At 40.5% G+C, this 12130-nt stretch overlaps 1 protein-coding gene across 1 annotated transcript; it reads left to right on the top strand.

Annotated features, from left to right (window-relative positions):
• Nucleotides 1-8707: 8707 nt before the first annotated feature.
• Nucleotides 8708-9322, top strand: LOC122426483 (small vasohibin-binding protein-like). The gene has a single exon (XM_043445462.1). The coding sequence runs from the start codon at nucleotides 8775-8777 to the stop codon at nucleotides 8973-8975; it is 201 nt and encodes a 66-aa protein (XP_043301397.1). The 5' UTR covers nucleotides 8708-8774; the 3' UTR covers nucleotides 8976-9322.
• The last annotated feature ends 2808 nt before the right edge of the window (nucleotides 9323-12130 follow it).

Here is a 12130-nt window from a genome sequence, read left to right as displayed (position 1 = left end):
CTCTGCTGATAGAGGGTCTTTGAGGGAAACTGGAGTGATAAAGCAGGAGGCTGACTTGCTGCTGCCTCTTCCTGTCAGTGTCAGCTCAGCAATGGCCCTTCACCCCGGCAAAGGCACTGAGCTCCATTCTGCAGTTTTCCACACTGACTACAGTCACTCTCAGAAATACCAGGACCAGCCAACTGGCGTTTTTCTCTCAAAAATCTGCCTCAGCTCCACGGGGTTCATTCTCTGAGTTGAAGGCTGTAGCCAAGCATGTGCCCCTCCCCAAACTGAATCCTTGCTCTTTGGGTTCTCTTCTAAACCTTTAAAGCCTTTTTCCCTTCAGCCATAGACAGGATTGCTGCTTCTTGCAGTTACTACCTCTGCCTTGTCAATTCCCTAGTTCTTACTTTAAAATACTTTATATTAAATCTCTGTTAAAACAATTAGATTTTTTTTCTGGTCTCCTGGCTGGAAAGAATTGGCACCAGGAGTGGCCCTTGAAAACAAACTGTGAAAGAGGGTATTTGGGATCTGGTTTGTACTTGAATACGCTCTGGAGCTTTTTTGGCAGAAACAGAATTCTAGGAATCTATGGCATGAAATAGCATCACAGTTAATGAAATTATTGATGAAGCACTTCAAAAGTGAAGTGTTTGAGAGACCCAGTGCCTGCTGCACTGACCATTATTGGCCATTATTGCATAATGATTACTACAAGGACGTGGCTTGGAATGCTGGCATCTGAATGCATGAGTCACCGCAGAGGCCAGAAAGCAATGAGATGACATATTCAAGGTGCTTAAAAAAAAAAAAAAATGTCATTCAAGAATTCTGTAGGCATCAAATCTATCCTTCAAAAATGAAGGGAAAATTGAGAAATTCACAGAAAAACAAAAACACAGCAAATCTGTTATAGAAGACCTGCCCTACAAGAAGTACTGAAGAGTCCTTCAGGCTGAAACAAAAGGGACACTACACAGTAACTCAAACCCACATAAATAAAGAGTATCGGTAAGTGTCCCTACATAGGTAAATGTAAAAGTATAAATGTATTTTTTGTAATTCTTTTTTCTCCATCTGATTATAATAAAACTGTTGAACTTACGATGTCGAATGATGTAGTCTGTGATGATCACAGCACAAGTAGGAGTAGAGACAGCACAGGTATATGGGAGATTTACCACACCATTGAGCTGGATTCCAAAACGTAGTCCCCCGAGAGGGAGCTGCTGAGAGCAGGTGTTCAACGAAAGCAAGAAGAAGCCTCATGGGCTTTCATGACCTGGCGTGACTGCTGCTATGTCTGTTATTTGAAGCAGTTACCAGTTCCAAAGAATGTGTGAAGTGGGAGAGATTGTTGTAGATATTTTTGGAAAAATTCTGCCACACCTAACTTACAGTGAGACTTTCGCTATAAGAAAAAAAGCAAGAGGTCCAACCTCATTTCTAAAGTTTAAAAATGAGTACATAAGAAATTCCCTGGAGGTCCCATGCCTCAGACTCTGCAGGAAGCCCAGGTGCAATCCCTGGTCAGGGACGTAGATCCCACATGCCACAACTAAGAGTCAGCATGCCACAGTGAAGATTGGAGTTCCCACAACGAAGACTCGGTATAGCCAAATAGATAATAAATAAAATTTTTGTTTCAATGTGTACATAGGTACAGATGCAAATGCATCTCTGGGATGGGGATGAGGATGAGGAAGATGAGTGAAATGGGACTTTAATCTATTTTAATCTATATTATTTTATATTTTATATTGTTTGAATCTTCTATTAATGAGAAGTGTTCATGTATTATTTCAGTACTAAATTATAAAAGTTGAAAATAGCAGTTTCTAACAAATAATACAATCTATGGATGCCTTCAGTTTACCAAAGAAAAGACAAAGGCAACATGTATATATATATGACTTATCAGTCATACACTGATATACTGATAATGACATACTACTACCAATTAAGAATCAGATGTTAGAACACAGGGGTTTCAGAGGAATCTGAGCCCTGTGAGGGGAGATTTTCTAGAACCTACAGTTCAAAGCTCTCTGTGAAAGCAGACCAGTAAGAGTTATTCCATGTCTGGCTTACCAGCAAGAGAGTAAATCTCACAGGATGCAGAAAAACGAAGCATTTATGGTGGGCAATATATCAATAGATTTACCAATGCTTCAGTTGCTAATCTATTGATACCTGAGAAGTGAAAATCCCAACTTTTGCTGTCTTGGATGAAGTACTTTGTTTGCTGCTTGGTTTCTGCTTCCGGCAATGGCAGGATAACATATTCCAAACAAACTCTCTTACTAAGAGCAACTAGAAAACCTGAATAAAATGTAAAATGCGTAAGTTGGAAACACTGAGGAGTTACCATCAGTGATGTCTTGGGGACTAACATTCCTGAGAAGGGAAAAGGGAGGTCCAAAGAGGGAACACCTCAAAATATTAAGGCATTTACCAATGGTGGCTGAGAGGCTGGGCAGAGTTCTAGGTGGTTGCATGCGGGGGGTGGGGGAGGGAGGCAGGGCGGGCAGAGGGTGTTGAAGGCCTGCCACAGAGGACCACAGAAGCATGCCTCCTCCGTGGCAGGAGGACCCCAGATGCTTCACTTAGGACCCTGCAGCATATACCACCAGTGGCCTGCCCACTTCCCTCGGACCTCCCGCCATCATACTGAATGGAGGTGACCTTCCAGCTGTGGGCATCTCATTTGCATTGATTTGTCTGTGAGCTGCTCTGTGTTTGGCAGCCTGAAATGCTGAGTCTCCCCACCCCAGGAGTCCTCAACATTGCCCCTTGGGGAGAATACTCTGAGACCCATTTTCTACATTGGCTCCCAGACGTCCACAGAGGAGTTACGTTCTAGGTATATCCACAATGGGAACTTCTTGATGATGCATCCTGTTTCAACTGCCTTCCCTTCCTTGTCGCACTTCACTCTCTTACTGGTTTTTGGCATCACCTCCCAAAGAACCTACTTGCATTTGAAATCATGTTTCAGGGTTTCTGCTTCTGGGGAAATCCCAAACTAAAGCAGCTGGGACAAGAGATGATCCTACAAGATGAGACACTCAAGACAGGATTCCTGATTGGATCATTCATGAGCCAGATGGTAACAAGGAAGGCTGCAATGGTGAAGAGTCAGAGATATTATCCTTCCTGGATAATCCAGTGAGCCTGCCACACCACCACAGTTCTACAGACACACACACACGGTGAGACCTCTGGACACACACACACACACACAGTTCTACACACACACACACACACACACACACACACACGGTGAGACCTCTGGACTGGAGAACAGAACATTTACTCACAGAGCATCTGTGCTGTCTCCCCACACTGCAGCTCCCTGCAGGTTGATGGGAAGAGAGCCAGATGTATCTGCCAGTGTGAACCCTGGAACCATGAAACTCAGAGCGGATACACGATGAAAGCACAGCTGTGCCCGCTCTCCCTTTGATTGGGTAAAAGAAAGAAGGTTCTGAGGTTTTATTGCCCTTAAGTGACTGAGTGAAAGTCACTCAGTCATTTCCAATTCTTTGAGACTCTATAGACGATAGCCCACCAGGCTCCTCTGTCCATGGAATTCTCCAGGCAAGAATATTGGAGTGGGTTGCCATTTCCTTCTCCAGGGGATCTTCCTGACACAGGGATTGAACCCAGGTCTCCTACATTGCAGGCAGGCTTTTTATCATTTGAGCCAGCAGGGAAGTTGTTTTTTTTTTTTTATTGCTCTTAGAACAGAAGCAAATGGCTCCAGGGAAGGTGAGTCTCTAAAACCCCATAGAGCAATTCATTGTCTCTAATTTCCAAGATATATTTGTCATTCAGTCTTTTTAAAAATAATTTATTCATTTATTTTTTGCTGTGCTGGGTCTTCATTACTTTGCACGAGCATTCTCTAGTTGCAGCGAGCAAGGGCTTCTCTAGTCGCGGTGAGGAGGCTTCTCATTGTGGTGGCTTCTCTTGTGGTGTGGCAAGGCTCTAGGGTACGCAGTTTGCAGCAGTTGCACCTTGCGGGTTCTAGAGCTCAAGCTCAATAGTTGCGGTGCACAGGCTTAGTTGCTATATGGCATGTGGGATCTTCCTGGACCAGGGATGGAACCCATGTCTCCTACGTTGGTGGGCAGATTCTATACCAACAAGCCACCAGGGAAGCCCTCATTCAGCCATTCTTTAACCCAGAGAGACAGTCGGGAAGCCCAGACTGTGCAGAAGCTTGCACGTTCCCATGGAGCACTGTCTTCCAAAATAATCTATGGACGGGATCCATTACAAGCAGGTTCAGAGGGCACAGGTACGTCCCATCATATACCTACGTTGCGGCAGCCCTTCTCCCTTGGTTTTGGTGTGTTAGAGGGAGGGGGTAAGTAGGTATTGCAGGCTGGTCATGGATGGGTTAGCTCACTAGTTGGTATAGCTGAAAATGGACTCTTTTGTATTATAATCCCACTCAGAGGTGGCTCTGAAAGATAGTAGTGAGGGAAAAAATTCCTCCAGTGGACAGAGCTCTTTGCACAGCCTAAAATATGTAATACCTGGTCATTAAATATTTTAGGGACAAAAGTGGCCTGATGTAGGATATATGAACTTTTGTAAGGATACATATGAACTCTTGAGCACCAGGGCAAATAAATCAGTGGGTAAGTCAGGGGCTGAATGCTGCCTGATTATTTGGAACTTTTTATGTTGGTTGACCATCAGCCAAATAAAGGTGTTAGTATATCACAGGGAAACGGGCCAGATTATGATAAAAGATAGGCTTGCCACTACAGAACAAGGCAGAATATGTCTGGAACTTTAAGGACTCACTCTTGGTAGGTGTATGACTTGATGATTACAAGTCCATAACTGCAGCAAACATGGCCTTACAAAGGCAAGGTAAGTAGGGACTCATTTGCCTCAGAAGGGATGAAGGAATGGGCCTCCCATCAGAAGCAAGCCTCAACTAGCATAGTGTGAATCTAGAATGTGTGGTAAAGCAGAGGGTGATAAATATTAATACTGGCCTCAGCACCAATTGCTAGGCTTTATAGCTTATTCTACTCAACCTCCTGTTACAGTCAGGGTTTTTGTTTGTTTTGTTCTGACTTGTGACCAGCCACCACCTGGAGGAATCAGTGTCAGGACAGAGTAAAAACAGACATCACTGTTGTCCCCCCCCCCCACCCATCCTACCAGGCCATATCAGGTCCCCCTTCTCCTATCAACACCTCCATTTCTTTGCCTGAGGGCTTTGCCTGAGCCAGCACCCACTCTGTCTAAATGCAGAGTCCAGAAGTACCAAGAATTAAGCCCACCCACTGACCTCCATGTTTAGTCAGAGCAGCCTAAATCACAGTTGGTGTATACGTATTTCTATCTCTGGTAACTTAGGTAGAATAACTTTAAGACATGTTCTATCTACACTGGTTCCCAAAGTTCCTCAGTGGTATCAAACTTCAACTATCCAGTGACAAGTAGTTTTCTTGACAACTACTATCAAGAAAATAGCTTGAGAGTATACATTATATTAGCTGTTTTTTGTTCCCTGTCTCCACTTCCCCATTCCACAATTGATAATTGACGGCATCATCTCTCAAATAAACTTTCTGTTATTTCTGTGGTCAAATTTTTGTCTTAGGCAAAAATTTTGTCAGGGGGAACCCAAACTAACAGAGATTCCCTGAGTACAAATCCTTAGAAGTAAGAGGAGACTGGGGACTTCCCTGGTGGTCCAGTGGTTAAGAATCTATCAATGCAGGGAACACAGGTTCGGGCCCTGTTCCAGGAAGATCCCACATGCTGAGGGGCAACTAAGCCCATTCACCACTATTACTGAAGCCCACTCTAGAGCCCATTCTCTGCAACAAGAAGTCACTGCAATGAGAAGCCCATGCATCACAACTAGAGTAGCCCCTGCTAACTACAACTAGAGAAAGCCCTTGCATAGCAACAAAGACCCAACTCAGCCAACAATTAAAAAAAAAAGTAATAATTAATTTTAGGTTTCTCTGGTGGCTCAGTGGTAAAGAATCTGCTTGCCAGAGAACAAGATGGCAGAGGAGTAGGTGGATGTGGAGTACATCTCTCTCCAGGGATACATCAGGAGTACACCTTCAGACACAGAAGTGCATGTAGAACCCCAGCTGAGAGAGGATAGGAGTACCTGACCAGTGGAAAAGAATATATAGAACCACGCAAAACTCGAGATCAAGCCCTGAGCCTTTGAAGAGGGAGCACCGACTCCAAGACCCTAGACTACCAGAGAACTAACCCTAGGGAGTATCAAATAGTGAGAACTCACACAAAGGAAACCACTGGAATACAAGACCCTGGCATCACGCAACCACTCTGTGCAGGACACCTCATCTAAACAACAAACAGAACAGAAATACAAACCCAATCATCAGCAGACAGGATCACCACCTCAGTCAGCCTTGGCCGTCAGAGGGAAAACAAACAAACAGAAACTCAGCACTAAGCTCACCCTACAGGAAGCTTACACAAACTACTGGACAGACCTTAGGAGGGCAGAAACCAAAAGGAAGACAGAATTCAATCTTCTTCAAGGAAAGAATTCAACTTTCCTTGAAGCCTGGGAGAAGGAGACTTTAAATACAATAAGTTAAAAAAAATGATGAAAAGGCAGAGAAATACTACACACATGAAGGAACAAAACACAGAAGTCCAAATAAATGAAGAGGAAACAGGCAAACTACCAGAAAAACAATTCAGAATAATGAGAGTAAAGATGATCAAAAACCTTGAAAACAAAATGGAGAAAAAGCAAGAATCAATTAACAAAGACCTAGAAGAAATAAAGAATAAACATACAGAGACAAACAATTACTGAAATTAAAAATACTCTAGAAGGAATCCATAGAATATCTGAAGCAGAAGAATGAATCAATGAGCTGGAAGATAAAATGGTAAAAATAACTTCTGAAGAGGAGAATAAAATAAAAAGAATTAAAAGAACTGAGGATAGTCTCAAAGACCTCTGGGACAATATCAAATGTACCAACATTCTAATCATAGGGGTCCCAGAAGAAGAAGAGAAAAAGAAAGTGTATGAGAAAATTTTTGAAGAGATTATAGTTGAAAATTTCCCCAGTATGGAAAAGGAAATAATCAATCAAGTCCAAGAGGCACAAAAAGTCCCATACAGGATAAACCCAAGGAGAAACACGCCAAGACACATTCTAATCAAACTAACAAAGACTAAACACAAAGAAAGAATATTAAAAGCAGCAAGGGAGAAGCAACAAGTAACATACCAGGGAAACCCCATATGCTTAACAGCTTATCTTTCAGCAGAAACTCTGCAGGCCAGAAGGGAATGGCAGGATATATTTAAAGTGCTGAAAGGGAAAAATCTACAACCAAGATTACTGTACCCAGCAAGGATCTCATTCAAAATTAATGGAGAAATAAAAAGCTTTTCAGACAAACAAAAGTTAACAGAATTCAGTACCACAAAACCAGTTTTACAACAAACGTTAAAGGCACTTATACAGTCAAGAAATACAAGAGACTACAAAATCAACCCCAAACAATTAATAAAATGGCAATAGGAACATATATATCAATAATTACTTTAAATGTAAATGGATCAAATGCTCCAACCAAAAGACACAGACTGGCTGAATGGATACAAAAACAAGACCCATATATATGCTGTCTACAAGAAACCCACTTCAGACCTAAAGACACACACAGACTGAAAGTGAGAGGATGGAAAAATATATTCCATGCAAATGGAAAGCAAAAGAAAGCTGGAGAAGCAATCCTCATGAAGAACTCTACATAATGATCAAGGGATCAACCCGAGAGGAAGACATAACAATTGTATCTATGCACCCAACATAGAAGCACCTCAACACATAAAACAATCACTTACAGACATAAAGGGAGAAATTGACGTAACACAATAATAGCAGACTTTTAACACCCCACTCACACCAATGGATAGATCATCAAAACAAAATTAGTAAGGAAACACAAGTCTTAAATGATACATTAGATGAGATGGATCTCATTGATATCTTCAGGACATTCCATCCAAATGCAGAAGAATACACCTTCTTCTCAAGTGCACAAGGAACATTCTCCAGGACAGATCACATTTTGGGTCACAAATCAAACCTCAGTAAATTTAAACTGCATCAAGCATCTTCACCAACCACAATGCTATGAGACTAGATATTGTTTTCAAGGAAAAAACTGTAAGAAACACAAAACACCTGGAGATTAAGCAACACATTAAGTAACCAACAGGTTACTGAAGAAATCAAAAGGGAAAGGGAAATAAAAAAAATTTCTAGAAACAAATGACAATGAAAACACAATTCAAAACCTATGGGATGCAGCAAAAGCAGTTCTAAGAGGGAAGTTTATAGCACTACAATCCTACCTCAAAGAAACAAGGAAAACATCAAATAGACAACCTAACTTTACATCTAAAACAACTTTGGAAAAAGAAGAACAAAAAACCCCAAAATTAGTAGAAGGAAAGAAATCATAAAGATTTGAGCATAAATAAATGAAAAAGAAATGAAAGAAACAATAGTAAAGTAAAACTAAAAGCTGGTTCTCTGAGAAGATAAACAAAACTGACACGCTTTTAGCCAGACTCATCAAGAAAAATAAAACAGAAGAATCAAATCAACAAAATTAGAAATGAAAAAGGAGAGGTTACTACAGACAATGCAGAAATACAAAGGATTGAATCCGAGGCGCGGCAGGCTCAGAAGCTAGGCCCTGAGGTTAGAGGTGACTAAGACGTATACGGAAATCAAGTCATGGATCCATCTTCACGTAAAGAAAAGCCCAAAGTTAAGGAGCCTTTCAGCAGAATCGAGAAGGCCAAGCAGAAATCAGCCCAGCAGGAGCTGAAGCAGAGACAGAGAGCAGAGATCTATGCCCTCAACAGAGTCATGACAGAACTGGAGCAGCAGCAGTTTGATGAATTCTGTAAACAGATGCAGCCTCCTGGAGAGTGAACCACCCCTGCATTCACACTAGATGGGACCCTGGAAGCTTTGTTTATGAGCGTGTCACCAGTTTAAAGCTGAGATGGCCCATTTGGAGCCTTACACAACTAGACAAGAAGAGATTTGCATTATTCCTGAAACTGGATAAATCGGAACTTCCTGTATGTAACTTGCTTCACTAGTTCCTCCAATCAGAATTGGCCCATTGCTTGCTGAAGAGACTTCTTCTATTCTTCCAAGACAATACATTCTTTTTTTTTTTAACTTTTTCTATTGTTTGAAAAAAAAAATCAGTGTTTCTTCTGAAACTGTAAACCTTCTCCAAAAATACAAATAAAATACTAATAAAAAAAAAAGAAATACAAAGGATTATAAGAGACTATTATGAACAACTATATGGCAATAAAATAGATAACCTGGAAGAAATGGACAGCTTCTTAGAAAAGTTAATCTTCCAAGACTGAACCAGGAAGAAACAGAAATTATGAACAACCCAATTACAAGCACTGAAATTGAGGCTGTGATCAAAAATCTCGCAAAAAACAAAAGCCCAGGACCAGATGGCTTCACAGGAGAATTCTATCAAACATTTAGAGAAGAGCTAATGCCTATCCTTCTAAAACTTTCAAAAATTTGCAGAGGAAGGAACACGCCCAAACTCATTTTACAAGGCCACCATCACCCTAATACCAAAATCAGAAAAAAACAACACAAAAAAAGAAAACTACAGGCCAATATCACTGATGAACACAGATGCAAAAATCCTCAACAAAATCTTAACAAACAGAATTCAGCAACACATCCAAAAACTCAAACACCACGATCAAATTGGGTTCATTCCAGGGATGAGAGGATTTTTCAATATACACAAATCAATCAATGTGATACACCATATTAACAAATTGAAAGATAAAAACCATATGATAATCTCAATAGATGCAGAAAAAGCCTTTGACAAAATTCAGCACCCATTTATGATTAAAACTCTTCAAAAAATGGGCACAGAAGGAGCCTACCTCAACACAGTAAAGGCCATATACAATAAGCCTACAGCAAACATTATTCTCAATGGTGAAAAATTGAAAGCATTCCCCCTAAGATCAGGTACAAGACAAGGGTGTCCACTTTCACCACTATTATTCAACATAGTTCTGGAAATCCTAGCTACAGCAATCAGAGAAGAAGAAGAAATAAAAGGAATCCAGACTGGAAAAGAAGAAAAGCTCTTACTGCAGATGACATGATACTATACATAAGAAAACCCCAAAGACAGTATCAGAAAATTACTAGAGTTAATCAGTGAATTTCGCAAAGTTGCAGGATACAAAATACACAGAAATCACCCGCATTTCTATGTATTAACAATGAAAAATCAGAAAGAGAAATTAAGGAATCAATCCCATTCACCATTGCAGCAAAAAGAATTAAATATCTAGGAATAAACCTACCTAAGGAGACAAAAGAACTGTACACAGAAAATTATAAGGCATTAATGAAAGAAATCAAAGATGACAAATAGATGGAGAGATACTCCATGTTCCTGGGTAGGAAGAGTCAATATTATAAAAATGACTATACTATCAAACACAATCTACAGATTCAATGCAATCCCAATCAAATTACCAATGACATTCTTCACAGAGCTAGAACAAAAAATTTCACAATTCATATGGAAACACGAAAGACCCCGAATAGCCAAAGCAGTCTTGAGAAAGAAGAATGGAGCTGGAGGAATCAACCTGCCTGACTTCAGATTATGCTACAAAGCCACAGTCATCAAGACAGTATGGTACTGGCACAAAAACAGAAATACAGACCAATGGAACAAGATAGAAAGCCCAGAAATAATACCATGCACCTATGGGACCTTATTTTTGACAAAGGAGGCAAGAATATACAATGGGACAAAGACAGCCTCTTCAATAAATGGTGCTGGGGAAACTAGACAGCTGCATGTAAAAGAAAGAAATTAGAATAATTCCTAATACTATACACAAAGATAAACTCAAAATGGATTAAAGACCTAAATGTAAGACCAGAAACTGTAAAACTCTTATAGAGGAAAACACAGGCAGAACACTCGATGACATAAATCAAAGTGAGATCCTCTATGACCCACCTCCCAGAGTAATGGAAATAAAAACAAAAGTAAACAAGTGGGACCTGATTAAATTTAAAAGCTTTTGCACAGCAAATCAAGGTGAAAAGACAACCCTCAGAATGGGAGAAAATAATAGCAAATGAGACTGACAAAGGATTAATTTTCAAAACATACAAGCAGCTCATACAACTCAATACCAGAGAAGCAAACAACCCAATCAGAAAGTGGGGAAAAGACCTAAACAGACATTTCTCCAAAGAAGACATACAGATGGCTAATAAACACATAAAAAGATGCTCAACATCACTCATTATTAGAGAAATGCAAACCGAAACTACAATGAAGTACACCTCACACCGGTCAGAATGGCCATCATCAAAAAGTCTACAAACAATAAGAGCTGGAGAGGATGTGGAGAAAAGGCAACACTCTTGCACTGCTGGTGGGAATGTAAATTGATACAGCCACTATGGAAGACGGTATGGAGATTCCTTAAAAAACTAGGAATAAAAACCACCATATGACTTGGCAATTCCACTTGTAGGCATATACCCTGAGGAAACCCAAACTGAAAAAGACACAAACGTGTATCCCAATGTTCACTGCTGCAGTATTTACAATAGCTAGAACATGGATGCAACCTAGATGTCCATCGACAGATGAATGGATAAAGAAGTTGTGGTACATACACACAATAGAAGGTTACTCAGCCATAAAAAGGAATGTATTTGAGTCAGTTTTAATGGGGGGGATGAACCTAGAACCTTATACAGAGTGAAGTCAGTCAGAAAGAGAAAGATAAGTATTGTATTCTAACGCATATACACAGAATCTAGAAAAATGGTACTGAAGAATTTACTTACAGGGCAGCAATGGAGAAACAGACATAGAGAATAGACTTGTGGACATGGGGAGAGGGGAGGAGAGGGTGAGATGTATGGAAAGAGTAACACAGAAACTTACATTACCATACGTAAAATAGATAGCCAACGGGAATTTGCTTTATGTCTCAGGAAACTCAAACAGGGACTCTGTACCAACCTAGAGAGGTGGGATGGGCAGG

The sequence above is a fragment of the Cervus canadensis genome, chromosome 24 (assembly GCF_019320065.1).
Source record: "Cervus canadensis isolate Bull #8, Minnesota chromosome 24, ASM1932006v1, whole genome shotgun sequence".
Classification (NCBI taxonomy): domain Eukaryota; kingdom Metazoa; phylum Chordata; class Mammalia; order Artiodactyla; family Cervidae; genus Cervus; species Cervus canadensis.
Note: the sequence above shows the minus strand (reverse complement) of the source record. Positions and strands in the feature narration are given on the sequence as shown.

Coding starts and splice junctions, on each gene's coding strand:
- LOC122426483 (XM_043445462.1), top strand. CDS start 8,775: ATGGATCCATCTTCACGTAAAGAAAAGCCCAAAGTTAAGGAGCCTTTC.